Below are 17226 nucleotides of genomic sequence, written 5' to 3'. Positions count from 1 at the left end.
CTATTTTTGTTCATTTTGTTTATCGACTGTTAACGTCACTGTTGCTAATTCAGAATTTTTATTACTTCTCTTGTCATCTTGATGTTCATGTATAGGTGGGGTAAAAAGGCACGGCACAGATGGGTAATTTTTTATGAATATGACGTCTAGACTCCGTTGTATTACAAGGTTCCACTTGTCTTATTTTTTTTCTTATTAACAACTCTATTTCCTATGCAATGGCACGGCACAGATGGGTAATTTTTTATGAATATGACGTCTAGACTCCGTTGTATTACAAGGTTCCACTTGTCTTATTTTTTTTCTTATTAACAACTCTATTTCCTATGCAATGACAACCCATAATAAATTTATTTTCGACAAGTTAGGATGTGACTGGCGTTTGAAGTTTACGTGTTTCTGGATTTGAAGTTTTGTATGAAAATATTAGATCCCAGATAAGAACAGTGTACGTTTGGAGCAACATATGAAGTGCTTATTTAATTTTTACCAGTACAAAGTTTAGTTATTTGGTTAGATTAAGAGTTGAACCTTCTATTTATGTACACTTTGTCGGCGTATTATGCGATTAAGTCTTTATTTTTTATAGTTCCATTACTGGCTCATCAAATGTTCTGAAACCAGTAAATGAACAGTGTGTTCATTTACTGGTGTCGCGTAGATTTAATTTTTTTCCCAAATGTATATGTAAACGCAATCGTATTGAGCTTGTTTTTTGTGATTCTGCATAGAAAACGATTCTGATTCATTTAGCCAGTATTGGAACAAACCAAATTTCTATAGTCCATTTACTAGATTGGTCATGCCTATGTATGAACAATACAAAATTTGGCTTGTTCATTTATTGGATTTCTACTAATTCTATGTATGAAGAGTGTAACCACGAACAATGCAGTGACAAGTTTATTATTTTAAGCATTATTTGGTGAGCATGACCCCTTTTCATCAAAATATGCACGTTGGTTCTTGTTTTAATGGTTGATTTTATTTTTTCCTTTTAATATGTAACGGGTTTCTATGTTATTGGTGAATAACCATCATTTTGTTACATTTTAATCGATTTGAAGTCAATATGGAGGGATAAAAAGATATAAACGCTATCGCTATACCTATTAAAATAGAGCCGGAAACGGTGTTTGTGATAAAAATGATTTTATTATGCTAATTAAAAAGAGTTAAATAATGTTTTGTTATTTGTGTTGCTTTATCTGTTCCAATAACAACAGGCATAAAAATATCCTGTAGACATAAACGACTTCTAAAAGTACTAGCGTCCCAAGTTAATAACCAAATACTAAATGAAAATTACAAGCGGTACGAGAAATTATTAAAAAAAACAGTTATAGTGTCAAAAAAGCTTCAAAATATTAAACGTATTAAAAAAACTGATAATGTAGTAAAAACAATGTGGCATATAGTTAAAGAACAAACAAATAAACTCTCAAAAAAGAATAGAAATAATATTAAATTAAATATTGACGGAAATCTAACGGAAAATCCCATAGCAGTTGCAAACTCATTTAATAATTTCTTTACTTCTGTAGGCGCAACGAGCTCAAATTCTGAGCCTCCGCGCGGGCGACCTGTTATCTCACCGTCACAAAACTCTATGTATCTTAGCCCCGTCACCCCACAAGAAGTTTTTAAATTAATTATAGGTTTAAAAAATAAAAGAAGCTATGGCCAGGACGAGTTACCGCCATATTTAATAAGAAAATGTGCCGAGGAGCTAACACTTCCATTAACACTGCTTATTAATCAGTCATTTACCGAAGGCACATTCCCAGATCTACTTAAGATATCCGTTACTAAACCAATTTACAAAAAAGGTAACCAAAATGATTGTAGCAATTACCGCCCCATAGCCCTTCTACCTACGTTTTCAAAAATTTTTGAAACTGCAATGTCAAACCGTTTATATTCTTTTTGTGAGAAGTTTAAAATATTTAACGATTCACAGAATGGTTTTCGGAAAGGCCGATCAACAACCTCAGCGGTTTTTAAATATATAAATGAGGTGTTAAACATTATAAATGATAAAAAATATGCTATTGGTATCCTGCTAGACATGAGCAAAGCTTATGACTGTGTTTTGCATGACATTTTATTAGAAAAGTTATTTGGAATAGGTATTAGAGGTTCAGCTCACAATTGGTTCATTTCATATCTTACAGGTCGTACACAATGTGTAGAAATAGAATACCATAACTATATAACGGGTACCATACAAACACTTAAATCTGAAAAAACAAATATTAGTCGATCTATACCTCAAGGCAGCGTTCTCGGCTGTATTTTATTTTTAATATATATAAATGACCTGCCCAAAGCTATAGATAAATTTTGCACCCTCTTTGCTGACGATATATCGTTGATAATACCTTGCCGTAATGAATTACATTTAAATACAACATTAGATTCAACCCTTGCAAATATTGTCACCTGGTTAAATGATCATAACTTAAAACTTAACTTTAATAAAACAAAACTCATGCAATTTAGACCGTATCAGAAACGTAGCATAGATATAGACTTCTCATTTCATAACACTACATTAGAATGCGTCCAAACTTTCCCACTGCTAGGCATACACATTGATTCTACAATAAATTGGAAGGAGCACATAAATACAATATCTATAAAGTTGAGCCGATTTACTTATGCCTTATACGAGTTAAAAAAATGTACCGACGAAAAGACAGCCCTGTGTGCCTACTACGCATACGCACACGCATGGCTACAGTATGGCATAGTCCTATGGGGCAATAGTTCTGATGCAATAACATTATTTTTACTTCAAAAACGGTGCCTTCGAATCATAGCAAACATAGATATTATGACAAGTTGCAAGGAGTACTTCATTCAACATAACATCTTAACTATGCCGTCGTTGTACATTTTAGAAGTAAGCACTTTCGTAAAAAGCAACATTTCCCTTTTCCCACAGTACACTCGTCCATCAAACTTACGACCCAACACTAGATTAGCCCGCCCTAACTCCAACATGAAAATGATCCACTCTGGTCCATTTGCCATGTCAGTCAATATTTATAATAAAATTCCAAAGTCCATACAGGTAGAAACAAACATAAATAGATTTAAAGTGCAACTAAAGCGACATTTAATTAGCAAAGCATATTACTGTATCCAAGAGTTTTTAAGTGAGAACTAAATGTTCTAGTTTAATTTTAATTAGTTTTAAATATGTTGCTATACCCTCGCAGGGTTCATGTTGAAACTGTACTTAGCCCTAAGACCCTCTGTACACATGAAATGCAATAAAATATATGAGTATGAGTATGAGTAAGATGGTAAATAAAAGTCAGTTTGTCAGTCGTGTGCTTTGCGTTTCCGTTCGCCATGACGGTTGATAACATAGTGTCGACTTGCACAGGTAGTTCACATAGCACTTCTATTGTGTAAACGTCACAATGAACATTATTCATATGCTGTTACAAAGGCTACATTTATAACCCACTACTATATATAAAAGATCCAGTCGAATCGTGTACGAGTATTTACTAACAACTTAGGCACGTTTACATTATCCTGTATAAACGTCATCAAACTATAATGTCGCTTTTATACGTCACCGTCATATGATCATATCATGCGACGTCGTAAAGGAAGTGCGCTAGGAGTTACCCGTGACAGCTTTCTGATATGAGCTGAGCGGTCCCTTAAGGGCATTTGCGGTTACCGTCTGTAATAAGTTCCGTATTTCCCATTTCAAATTTACGTACAAAAGGGATAAATATTTTATTACTTTTTACTAAGTAGGTCGCTTGCTGACTTAATTTAATCCATGTCACATCACAGCACTATTTCAATCATTTTATATAACGTTTTGTTTGTAATCATTGCTTATTTTCCCTGTACTAAAATGTTGAAATAAAAAACCAATATGAATAAACTCCAGTACTAACCAACTGGCACATATTCCCGGTACCTACTGCCGCTCTAATGGTCACAATTGCATTGTCACGACTCTATATTTCCCTCTGAGTAAACTCGTACTGCTATCACATGGCGACACACATCGTGGCAACTTTTATGCACATTACGGTACGACTACCTATACAGGTTCGTGAATTATTAAATATTATTGTAGCTACGGTGTATAGTTCCATTTGATAGGTTATCTGAAAGTTACTCAAAAGTTATTGATTGTAACTAGTTGTTGTTACATTCAAACATAAAAAAGTCTAACCATATATGTAATTACCTACTTCTGACCGTTTGTGACATTTACAGCGTTATGTAGACATAAAAAACAACTATTAAAATGTATTATAATGTAAATATTTAATGAAAAAAAAATATTTTCACTGTTTTACACATTCATAATTTCTCATTTATGTACCAAATATATATATAACTACAAGTATTTGACGAAACGTTTTGTGCAGCAGGGTTACAAATAAATAAATTAACATATATTAATCGTGTTAATCTAATTCTATACCTAACGATTCTAATACTCGTATCATGGCATTGGGTACTATTGGTTATTACGATCTCAAGTCGTAATAAGCGATTATGTGATTATCCGTGGGGATTTCTGGATGACTGTTAGAACCCAGTCATTGAGACGCTGAATAGAATTCTTAATCAGTCATAATCAATGGATACATAAGAACAAGGACAACTTACAAATCAGATAATAATTAGAAAAATATTATGTGTAATCAGATGTACTGTTACAATTGCTCTTTAATACATGTAGTTAATAAACACATAGATCAAGTAATTTTATATTTAAAACGAGCTATCAACTTATACTGTTACTGCTATTTATCAAAAAGACCGTACAAAATTATACGTCATTAACTTCGACTTTTCAGAAAAGTGATTCACTTCTTAGAAAGCTGACTCGGGCAATATTTTCACGTTTTCACGCCGACCGAGTGACCGTCATTCCACTTCTCTTTACTCCGAAATCTTTGGACACTCTCCAGAATGTCTAATAGAATAATAACCTCCAACTTTCATTAACTGAAATTATGCAAATGCGTGTTCCAGTAAGAGGCGTTGTTCTTTACAGAATTCGGAGAATCTTATATAATTTATCTGGCGCGGTGACCTACTTTACAAATGCGTTGTAATTTGGTTAGTTTTAATGTGGCTGCGGACACAAAACAACTCTCACTGGCTGAACGACACAGTCGGACCCGGACTGTATGTCGTCAGCGAGCGAAAATCACTGTCCCGTGAAGTGACACTCAGAACTCGCGTTTTTATGCAACCGCCTAATTCGCTTTATATTAGTAATTCTGTTCCTTTCGGATAAATATAACTCTTATTTCCTTTTACCGGAGGTGATTGTTACAGCAAAAAGTGTAATCACGAATACTTGCCTACTTAAAATATCGAACTGGCTAAGAATAGAATTGGCTTTTTCAGAGCTAATTCTGTGTAAACAGACGCCTTTATCGCATACCAATCTGTCTTAGAGATAAGTAACGTCGAGTCAATGACGTGACATCGTAGAAGTAATACCTACCTAATACTAAACTACATACATATATCTATCTCTATCCCTGCCCAAAATCATTAGATTTAAGCAAACTGAGCCGAATATTTGCCAGATCATTTAATTGTACGTCGGAAGTAGACTTCTTAATCTGAGCTAACCGGGGATAATGTCACAAGGTTATAGAAAACTATGTCAAGTACACGTTTAGAATTTTACACAAGATACAATAATCTTATGTCACGCTCAGTGTTGGTTGTTGGTTGATGGATTACCCAGCCGCCCAGCAATCGTGCCCAATGGGACCAAAAACGTATCAGTTTTCCGCGTAGCTTTTATCGCGTTGCTAGGCCACCTGCGATGCTGTTAGCGTGATTTGATCCGTATCGTCGCTATCCAATCGCTTTATCTTGTTTACATTTATTTAATAAAATGCTAATTATTTATTCGTTACTTTATCCAATTTGATTATACTCGCAGGATCTCGTTACTGCAGTTTTTCAACGTAACTAGGTACCTTACCGTACCGTACCATTTCGTACCTTGTCACAGTGACAATCAATAATGTCCCTATGGACCTTATTCGAGTAGGTATGAAATGGTACTAAAATTAAACTCCTTGCCCGTACATAGTTACAGCAAAGACTGCAAACGTTTTAATTGCATCTAGATTAAAGCAGCCATGTCTGGCCATACTTACTACTTTAAACTGAAGCCATGTCGGTCAGAGCTCGACAAATCCAATCAGAGAACCGCATCGTGCCAACAAATAGAGGCAATACATAAAGGAAAAGTGCCTGGCGTGCGTTTGTGAAAATCCGATTCATACGAATTCGGGATAAAATACCTATTGAGTGTAGTGATTCCATCTAGTACGGTAGGTACAAGTACTCGTACGTAGCATGATGTGATGACGACAGTCTAGACGTTAGGAGCGAGGATATCGTATCGCTGCGACGAGCGTGGCTTCAGTATTGCCCTAGCGCTCGATACTAATACACGCGTTGACCTACTATCGTGACAAATATTTCGCTCGCGCGGTGAACGCTAAATAAGTTACAAACTAATTAGGAACACTGAAACTGTTTAGAAGTTTTTTTGACTTTTTTTAAATAATTGTGAAATGCGCGTGTGCGCCGAGAGACAATCGTTCCGTTGTGGACCAACTCGTTGGTTGCGACGCCGTGCTGCTAGGATGGCTCATTCAGTGGAGATGTTGCACTTTCAGTTCAAACGGATGCTGAACAAGGAGCTGAGCCACTTCTCGGAATCCAGCAAATCCGGAAACATGATCTCCGAGTACATCTGCACCACTTTCTTAGGTAAGTTCGTTTTTTTTTATCCTGTCCAAGGAAAAGAGTGAACGACTGAGAAGCAGGAGAATCGTAAATTATATGTTACAAATTTCGTATCTGTACAAAATTTGTAACGCATTTTCACACTGTCAGGAATAGAAATCTAATAAATTACCAGAAAGAAATATGTTTTACTTCAGTTATGAAAGCAGTGTTTACCAACATAAAACTAGGAATGTAAGCTTTTCACAAAAGCCGATACACAGCCGTTAATAACTGAAAACATGGTCTTACGCAATTTTACAAACGTTTTGTAAACAAAAACGCGTTTGAGTAATTCCAGATATTATGAAAAAAATTGTAGTAAACCACCTACAGAAGAACTTAACGCAAATTTTGTATCTGATGTATCAACAGTATCGTATCTCCTTTCTTTTGTTGCCATTACAATGAATAATAAAATAAATAAAAGGACAATGTCAGCGAAACGCTTAAAGGCTTTACAATATTCAATATCCAAACGTAGGCTTTTGAAGCGCTACTTATTCTGCTCGTATCCTTCGTATCTTAGTGGAAAGAAATGCGTTTTATTGAAATTTGGCTTCGATCGTATTTACATTTTACCCTTAGCGTCTCACGATGGTTTTTTTGCATTAACTCTATTGAGTTAATTAAAAAAAAAGGTTATTACCTGACTTAAATTTTACCAAAGCTTAGCCATAAACCGAACAGTTCCTCTGAATAGAGGCCTTGTACGAGCCTACGTGACGTCAACAGCGTGCCGCCCGCCCGCCCAAACAACAATGACGTCTTGACCCCGCCTTACTTTAATACGATATTGTTCTACTACTTCATGATATAGAGAAGTACCTTTAATCAGAAACTAGTAAATATTTAAGAGGATTAACAATATCGCGTTCGTCGCGTGTCTTTTTACTATTTGTAATTTAATTGCTAATAGGATCATGGTTAACACAGATGTTACATATAAGTAGAAATATAAGTCCAGCACAATTCTGTCGACTTACTTACGGCGTGCAAATTTTACGGTACGTACTTAATTACTAACATGCATTTACTAGATTAATTATTACTTAATACGAGTAACAATATCAATATTTATAAATCCATTTATTTTTGCTTTAAATCTACTTTTGTGACGCGGTCATGCAAGTCCAATTTTACGTTTTGATATTATAAATATCAGTAGAGTGGCAGTTTTCATACACAAATACTTCAATAAAATGTAAAAATAATATTTGATGCCCTCTACAATGTTGACGATTCTCGCGTTGTGATTGTCAGTCTTCTTTATTTACTAGACTCTGCTTTAATATAATGCTTTTTAATAATATATCCACCTAAAACAGGTTTCATGTTATCATTTCAAAGATACAGTATCTAATCGTAGTAATCGTAGACAAGATTTACACTCATTAAAACGAGCGGATGAGCTCTTTGAGGCAATAAAATATTAAGCGTAGCTCGCTTCTTATCTTGTTGTTCAGTCGAGCTGAACTATCGTACTACTGGCTCCCGACTGACGTGTGCTATCTTGGCCGGATATAATAGCACACTGTGATTATTGTGGACGTTTTGAAGTACTACTTCATCTAATTCTCTCACTTTACTATGTGGCAGGTTGTATACAGAATAAATAAACATTAGTTATCTAGAGATAATGAAGCTATGATAACCTCTTGCGCAGACATTTCTGGTAAGCAAAACTCGGGTTGGGGGTTAAAGTTGTCGAAGAAGCAATGTCTATTTTATTATTGTTTAAAACGTCTACGCTTAGCGTGTAAACAACATAAACTGTAACAACCGCAAGATGATCTTAAATTACAGTGTTTACGATCAAATGGCGCTCTGTGCTAGGTACGAGTATAGAAAAGTATAGTGTTATTGGCAGCAAAATTGTTTTCCTAGCGTTCACTCGGTACAATCATACGTACGGTTTTTAGCAAAAATACAATATATGTTCTGAGTATTATAAGTACGTATCTTCAACAATAGTAGAGCGTTCAACGAACTGCATCCTGCTAAATAGCCGATAAGTGCACTCGTGCACAAGTCACATTTTATAATTAGTTGAAGCTTCGCAAGTGTAAGTAAATATTTTAACAAACCATTTTCGAGCTTTGAACTCATCGCACTTAGTACAAATCGTCCCATTTTAACCACTGAGATGTATCCAACATCATTGCTATTTTGAAAGAAACACTCAAGTCTTTATAAATAAATTGAAATGTTTCCCTTAGCACCCATTTAGTTCTTAGGGGACGATAACTCTCCCCATTATTACCATTAGTCTGCGGGGCCTTCGTCGTTATGAATATTCAAGTGGAGTTTATTAGGTACATAAAATATGCAGGACATGGATATTTCAGAGGCTCAACGAGTCATTGAGGCAATTGTCTGTCGCTCGCAACGAGCGATTAATTTATTTTGTCAGCTCTGTCCATCGCAAACTTTTCCCTTCTGGCTGGCATAAATTAATTACTTAGCAATCAGAAATACCTATTTTGTTTTCTTCCTCATAACATAAATTTGGCGTGAGTCTCGCTGGATCGTACCTAGTTTAGTAGTAGTTTTATTGAATCGCGTAACGTTTTTTTATTGCAAATTTTATAATGCCTTATGTTTTACAGCATTTTTATATCACGAGAATAAATTAGGCCAGAGTATACTTTAGATAGTTGCTAATAAAATTATGTAGGGTAAGGTAGTTGTACCTAATCTAGATCCACTTCTTTGATCGCGTTAAAAATATACATATATACTAACCGTAGAGTTCGTTATGATTATACGGCACCGGTCTATTAATAAAAACGTGTTTTTACCCAACAGACGTAATCCGTCGGTTTCCATCAATACGTCTCAAACTAATCGAACCAACATTTCGGTCATATTTAATAATGAAATTAGGGCAAAACTAAAACCACTAGATGCTAAATATAATTTTTATTGCCATTATATTTCTTATCAACTCGGATAAGATAAATATTCCTGTATCTACATTTCGAAAGGTGGTCTGCGCGTATTGCGTAGCACCATTGTAGTAAAACTGATAACAACTTGTGTACAAAGCATAATCCTAAGTGCTGAAATGATACAATCACGACTCGGCGTCTGTGACGAGCCGGCGTTGTATCGCAAATTGGGAACTCATTTTTAACCGTTAATTGATTACATAAGCCGCCGTAACATTGATCTGATTAGTTCTAAATCTGACTGAATCCGATCATTATCTGGCACCTTCAAATACACTGTCACCTTCACAGTCGTCGTTTTTAGTAAATTTTTATGGGTATGTGCAAACGAATTACTCTACCCTAGAATTGTATTTTATATCGAGTAAATATTAACACATGGGCCCGTTTCTCAAAATCTTGTAACTTGTAATACAAGTGGAAGTCCCTTTCTAACAAAAAGCGACATCCGCTTGTATTACAAGTTACAAGCTTTTGAGAAACGGCGGGCCCCTGGTGTGAAGTGTTAACACCTGGCACCTAATTTATGAAGTACATATTTATATTGATTGATACAGCTCGGTCATAGTGGCACACATACCGCGACCTAGAACGATATCAATCCAATCTATCACTTCACATGTTCACCTACTTTCTTTCGTTAATGATATCAGCGGTAGCAGATATATACGATTTTAGGCAAACCTGTTAAGCACTTATATAATTTTTCATAGAAATATGACGCCATATGACACGTAATTTTGGTGTCAAACATGTTATAAATGTTAATAAATAGTACATTGTGTATTAAGGGCGGGAAATAAGAAATTACGAACGAGTGTCAATTTTAAGCCCGACGCGAAGCGAGGGCTTAAAATGTTCACGAGTTCGGAATTTCTTTACCGCCCGTGGCACACACAATGTTTTTCATCACACTTGTAAGGAAAAAAAGGAGAATTAATAAAAACAAACTTCTGTATAAAACACTTTTCCGCCCTAGGGCGAAAATTTCAATTTCCCGCCCGCAAGCCCTACGTGTAAATAAGTGTTTTTCATCACACTTGCTCGGAAAAGATTTTTTCCGCCCTAGGGCGAAAATTTCAATTTCCCGCCCGCAAGCCCTACGTGTAAATACATCTTTTCCGAGCAAGTGTGATGAAAATTCTTTTTCGTTGAGGCATACGACAATAATTAATTAATTATGTATTTAACATTCATTTTCCGAGTACATATAAAATACTACTCTATTCGGACTCCATATGATAAGTACTAAATCTGAAATTACGGCTACTCTATTTTTTATATTATACTGTTGATACATTGTGGTACAAACAAATCAATCAGTGAATGACAGAGAATATATCAGTAGGTACAGTCAATCATAAATCATAACCCTAGGACCCCTAGGTAGTAAAATAGGTCGAATATGTGGGACCCACACCGTTATTAAAGATGTAGATAGTTTAGACGTATTTACCTTATATCAAACATATAGTGAGGACATATAGGATTGGTAATGTTTTTTTTAAATTCAATTTCATATTTATTGTCGTTGTGATATAAATCAGGGACTAAAAAGTTGAACTTAATATGATACCTACAACGTGAAATCTGCGTGTAGTTCATAAAGTTGCATGAGTTGTATGAGTTGTCAGATGAAAGTAGTTCACAATTCTGAAGAAACTGAGCTATGTTTTTTTTTTCAGATAAGCAACAAGAGCTTGACTTGCCGTCTTTACAAGTCGATGAGGCGTCTGAGAGGATCAAGAAGAAGGAGAAGCCCCGCCCTGGCGGCCCGGCGACCACTATGTCACAGGTTGGTACCATTACCACTATGTCACAGGTTGGTACCATTACCACTATGTCACTGGTTGGTATTTTTACTTATTCACGCATATATTATACATAATATCAACACACATGTTTGCTTATTCGTTAATGTTTACAATTATGTAATTATGTAAAATTATTCAAAGAGTTTTAATGGTACCAACCATTACCACTAAGTCACAGATTGGTACCATTACCACTATGTCACAGGTTGGTACCATTACCACTATGTCACAGGTTGGTACCATTACCACTATGTCGCAGGTTGGTACCATTACCACTATGTCACTGGTTGGTATTTTTACTTATTCACGCATATATTATACATAATATCAACACACATGTTTGCTTATTCGTTAATGTTTACAATTATGTAATTATGTAAAATTATTCAAAGAGTTTTAATGGTACCAACCATTACCACTAAGTCACAGATTGGTACCATTACCACTATGTCACAGGTTGGTACCATTACCACTAAGTCACAGATTGGTACCATTACCACTATGTCACAGGTTGGTACCATTACCACTATGTCACAGGTTGGTACCATTACCACTATGTCACTGGTTGGTATTTTTACTTATTCACGCATATATTATACATAATATCAACACACACGTTTGCTTATTCGTTAATATTTACAATTATGTAATTATGTAAAATTATTCAAAGAGTTTTACCTTATAACTATCTCCATTTTTAATATCTATATACCTACTGCGTACCTATTAAATGTAAAAGATAACACAAGTGGTAAACAAACCAATCGGGGCCGCTTTATTTATTTTCGCAATCTCAATATTTTTTCTTACTTATCTAATCATCACTAACTAGTGACCCTGAATATACCAGTATTCAAATAAGAGGTCATACGTACGAGCGGCTACTTGCGCGCATCCGTTGTCCCTCAACAATAAATGTATTGAAGCCATGTCGTAATCTCATCATTACGTTTTATTCTCAGATCACTGGCGTGAAGAGGACGTTGACACACACAAATAGTTTCACCGGAGAACGCGTGCCGCGGTATGGTGTGGAAACGCCCCACGAGGAAGAACTCGGCAGGTGCCTCAGTGAGCTCGACCGCTGGGGTGTAGATATCTTCCGAATTGGAGACTTGTCATGCGGCCGACCTCTTACCGCCGTCGCCTATGCTGCTTTCACTACGAGAGAGCTGCTTACTACACTACAGATCCCGGCACGCACGTTCCTCGCGTTTGCAGTAACCCTCGAGGAACACTACATCCGTGACAACCCCTTCCACAACTCGTTGCACGCCGCTGACGTCACGCAGTCTACTAACGTGCTCCTCAACACGCCCGCTCTCGACGCCGTGTTTACTCCCATCGAGGTGTGCGCGGCCCTATTTGCCGCCTGTGTCCACGACGTCGACCACCCCGGCCTCACCAACCAATTCCTAGTCAATTCCAGTTCGGAACTCGCACTCATGTACAATGACGAGTCCGTCCTAGAAAACCACCACCTCGCCGTAGCGTTCAAGTTGCTACAGAACGAAGGTTGCGACATATTCGTTAACCTTCACAAGAAACAGAGGCAGACGCTCAGAAAGATGGTTATAGACATGGTGCTCTCGACGGACATGTCGAAACACATGAGCCTCCTGGCCGATTTGAAAACCATGGTGGAGACTAAGAAAGTTGCCGGTAGTGGCGTGTTATTGCTGGACAATTACACGGACAGAATACAGGTGTTAGAGAATCTCGTACATTGTGCCGATCTGAGCAATCCCACAAAGCCTCTACCTCTTTACAAGAGGTGGGTGGCGCTGCTCATGGAGGAGTTCTTCCAACAGGGGGACCGTGAGAGGGAACACGGAATGGATATCAGTCCCATGTGCGACAGGCACAATTCTACGATAGAGAAGAGTCAGGTCGGATTCATCGACTACATTGTGCATCCACTATGGGAGACGTGGGCAGACCTGGTACACCCCGACGCACAAGACATCTTGGACACGTTGGAGGAGAACCGAGACTACTACCAGAGCATGATCCCGCCTTCACCGCCGCCCGCGCTAGCGCAGTCACATACTATGCCAGATGACGATCGCCCAGAACAAATACGGTTTCAAGTGAGTATCTTTATTGTACTATCTTGTCATTGTCAATCTTAACTTATGAATCGATTAGTTTGCCGTTTCATTTAACCTATAACAAAATATAAGGAATAAGTAATTAGGAATATATGTGGCAAAAAATAAATCCAACACAGGTGGTAATTAATTAGTTTAACGTCACTTTACTTTGTCATCAGGTAACACTGGAGGAGGGTGAAGGCTCAGAAGAATGCGAGGGCGAGGGCGACGGTGGGATGTGACGGAAACTACTCGGAATCTGTAAGAAACTCTCCGAGAAGATGCAGGTCTGGTGGAAGCTGTGGCAGTAGCCGACGGAGACGGAGTGGCGGCCGCGGCCGCGAGTGGCGAGTCGCACACGCCCGGCCGGGCCCGGCGGCGGCGGCGCGCGGCGCCCGTCGATCGGATAACAATAATGTAAACACTTGTTGACGCTTACGTCGAAATGGAACGACCTCCGGGTCCGTCGTAACATTTCGACCATGATTATTTATATGTGATTATTATGCAATGTTAAATTAGAGTTACCTAACGACTAAATAATATGTCCCTCCAATGACTGTAACATTCGATCGTCTAGTGTTTTTACTATTGTTTTGTTTTATCTAACCAAAGATGTGTAAAGTTCGATCCCCTAAGTTTAACAGAAACGTTCAGGTCCCCTGTAAGTAGTTAGTTTTCGTTTGAAATAAAGTTGGTATAAAATAAGTAGATTTAATCGTCGCCTCGCCGACGCGGAGCGACTAAGTTAGGACATTGAAAACGCTTATTAATTGGTATGAAAGGGTAATTTATATTGTCATATCATCCACGTTTCTCATATTTAATACGGGTTTGCGATAATGATGTTATTCACCAAAATATATTAACGTAATAGGTACCTATCGTAAATTATAATCTATTTTAAGGTAAATTTTAAAAATTGCCTTTCGGAGTTGTTGTTGTGTCTTTTTCTGAATATTTGATATTCGGCCCGCGGTCGCGGAGGCGGCCGCCCGACGAGTAGCACACCTACTAGCACCTCATTTCGTGTAAGGATCGCTGGCGATACCTTTTCATTTTTCTTTTAGCATAATGTATTTTTATGTGACTTAGGTATTTTATCCCTTTTACCCATAATGTTAGTCATGAATATTATGGTAAAAGTTTTATGTAAGTATGCAACTAACGGCTTGAAGTGTTTGATTCAAATGTTAAATATCTACTAACAAGAGTGGTTTGCGACTAAGTTTTCTCTCGAATCATCAGTACAAGTGTTTGCAGAAGTAATTAACTAAGTGTGTAAACGGTAGCGGCGAAGGCCGGGTCTTGCAATAGTACATGTTAAGTGTGCCCTGTCTTTGGGGCATATTCATTCGTGTTCTCACTTCGCACAACAACCATACCTACTTTAAGTTTGTATAATAATCTCTGATACACTTACTTCAAAATTCATTCGCATTAAGAAAGTATTTCCTGAGCGTAGGTAAGCAGCTACAATCACAGAATGCGCCAGGAATATATTTTGTTAGCGCAGATGAAAGTCTTGTTTCATCGCCTGCAGATCTGACTTGACGTAACTCGTAAGCCGGCGTAGCCCACAATATAAGTAACATGTACATTGTTGTTAGCCACAGTATCCTTGTCATAGAAGTCTACCTACGATTATAACTGGTACTCTCAGCATTTCAAACACGGGGGTGCGATTACTTAATCAAATGTACCTTTAAGGATGTCTGTATGCCATTATATCCATGTTAATGTAAATCCTCTTAGTTTATTTACGATTACGAGCTGGTCTCTATACTTTCATGTACTCAAAAGATATTTTGATTAATTATGATTTAGTTCCTTGCACTTTATTTTATTCTTCCTAGTATCTCAGTATGAGTATTATTATGTTTTATAAATGCAGGTCATTTTCTCACCCATCATTCATCAGAGTCAAGAATGAAGGTCCAATGTACATTATTTTCGTAGGTAAAGTAAGATTTACGGCGATCAGAAAGTTATGGAATTTCTTATGCGAAATCGCCAATGTCTTCGAAATGTCTGATTTTGGAAGCATAGTTTAGGATCAGTATGACGAGTCAACACTCGCATAAGAAAAATTAAAACGCTTAACTACTGTGTGTTATAATAGAAAGATTACGCTTAGAACCATTTGTTTTCTAATGTACCTATGTATTTGTAACAAAATTGTGTTGAATAAAATGTTCGTACTACCAGTAGATCTGTGTATAACGTACGTACCCAATCTTGCGTAGTTCGACTCGTAAAACATAGCAAACGAGTATAACTCTACTGAATGGAAAATCTTTTTTGAAATGTTAAAGTACTGTGTAATACTTTATTCTGATCACAAGCTTGTGTATGTTAGACTCGATACGCTTAAATGCATGGTACTCGAGATTTTGTAGTAATTTTACAGAGTCTATAGTGTTATGGTATACCCCTGAACAAATGTTTTTATGTACTCGCCTCCCTACTAAATGTGGCAGTAGGTGCTCTTCTGTGTTTTACTGTACTACGGTTAAGATTGGATAATACCTAGATAAAATTATTATTAATAACAAGTTAAAGTGTGCAATGCTGGACATTTGCATTACTTATTATTTATGTTTAAAATAAAAAAATAGCTTGTAATAGTTTAAATGACTATTTGAGTTGAACTAAAGAATATTAATGTATTTAGAATAAAAAGATATGGGAGAAAACTCAAACGTGATTTCATTTTGATTGTGCATACCTTTATATTAATAATTAAGATGATAGAGGACTATCTGAAGATGCAATTTCGAAAATCTCAATACAAAAGTGTGGACAGATTTTGAGATATAGGTAATATTAAGACAAGATTTTCAAAGTTCGAATCGGTCTCCTAGTCATACACTGAATTTTAGCATGGAGGTTAGCTAGTTTGAGGTCCGGGGAAGGACATAGGTAGAGTCAAATTATTTCGCGATTTCAACGTTGACCTCATAGTAAAAGTTGCTCAGTATGATCTATATTCACCACTATACATTATTACTAATAACACCCTGTAAGTATTTACATTTTTTTTCGCAATAAGCGCCAGACAGCAAAGGAACATGACGTGGCCCGGACGTCAGGCGATCGCGATTATTTAAGCGAAAATCCCGCGTAAGTCCCAATTGTATTGGCGAAGCAGTCGTTGGCAAGACTTGACGACCACAGCCGACTGTGGCCGTCAAAAGGTTAAATATTATATAGGTTGATTAAGAAAGGATTATTATCATTTAAAACAGAAATAGGTACATGCACACACACATAGCACACACGCACATGCATAGGTACACATAGACCACACACAATATTTTCCGCTACGCAATTACCTATATAAAATGATTAACTATCGTATTCACATCTTTAATACTCAGATAATGCCAATTTACACGTATTAATTATTATTATAATCAAAGGATTAATGAATTATGAAAACTGACTAGCTACTTAAAGAGATAATGAGAAATAATGCTAGGAGATTATCGATTAAGCATAATTAACCTACTTTGTAAGTTAAGCAGCTGTAAACAACTATACCGTATCACGCGCAGA

The 17226-nt window shown here is 36.8% G+C and overlaps 1 protein-coding gene across 13 annotated transcripts in view; it reads left to right on the top strand.

The window, feature by feature from the left end:
- Positions 1 to 16370, top strand: part of LOC134665829 (3',5'-cyclic-AMP phosphodiesterase) — a 614694-nt gene extending 598324 nt beyond the window's left edge. For all 13 annotated transcript variants that reach the window (XM_063522834.1, XM_063522831.1, XM_063522833.1 and 10 more), the window contains 4 exons: positions 6702 to 6795; positions 11447 to 11556; positions 12538 to 13665; positions 13848 to 16370. In XM_063522834.1, the coding sequence (XP_063378904.1) occupies positions 6702 to 6795; positions 11447 to 11556; positions 12538 to 13665; positions 13848 to 13910 (1395 nt within the window). In that variant the 3' untranslated portion in view covers positions 13911 to 16370. The remainder of the gene's footprint in view (positions 1 to 6701; positions 6796 to 11446; positions 11557 to 12537; positions 13666 to 13847) is intronic.
- Positions 16371 to 17226: the final 856 nt, after the last annotated feature.

This window comes from Cydia fagiglandana, chromosome 7, assembly GCF_963556715.1.
Source record: "Cydia fagiglandana chromosome 7, ilCydFagi1.1, whole genome shotgun sequence".
Taxonomy (NCBI): domain Eukaryota; kingdom Metazoa; phylum Arthropoda; class Insecta; order Lepidoptera; family Tortricidae; genus Cydia; species Cydia fagiglandana.
Note: the sequence above shows the minus strand (reverse complement) of the source record. Positions and strands in the feature narration are given on the sequence as shown.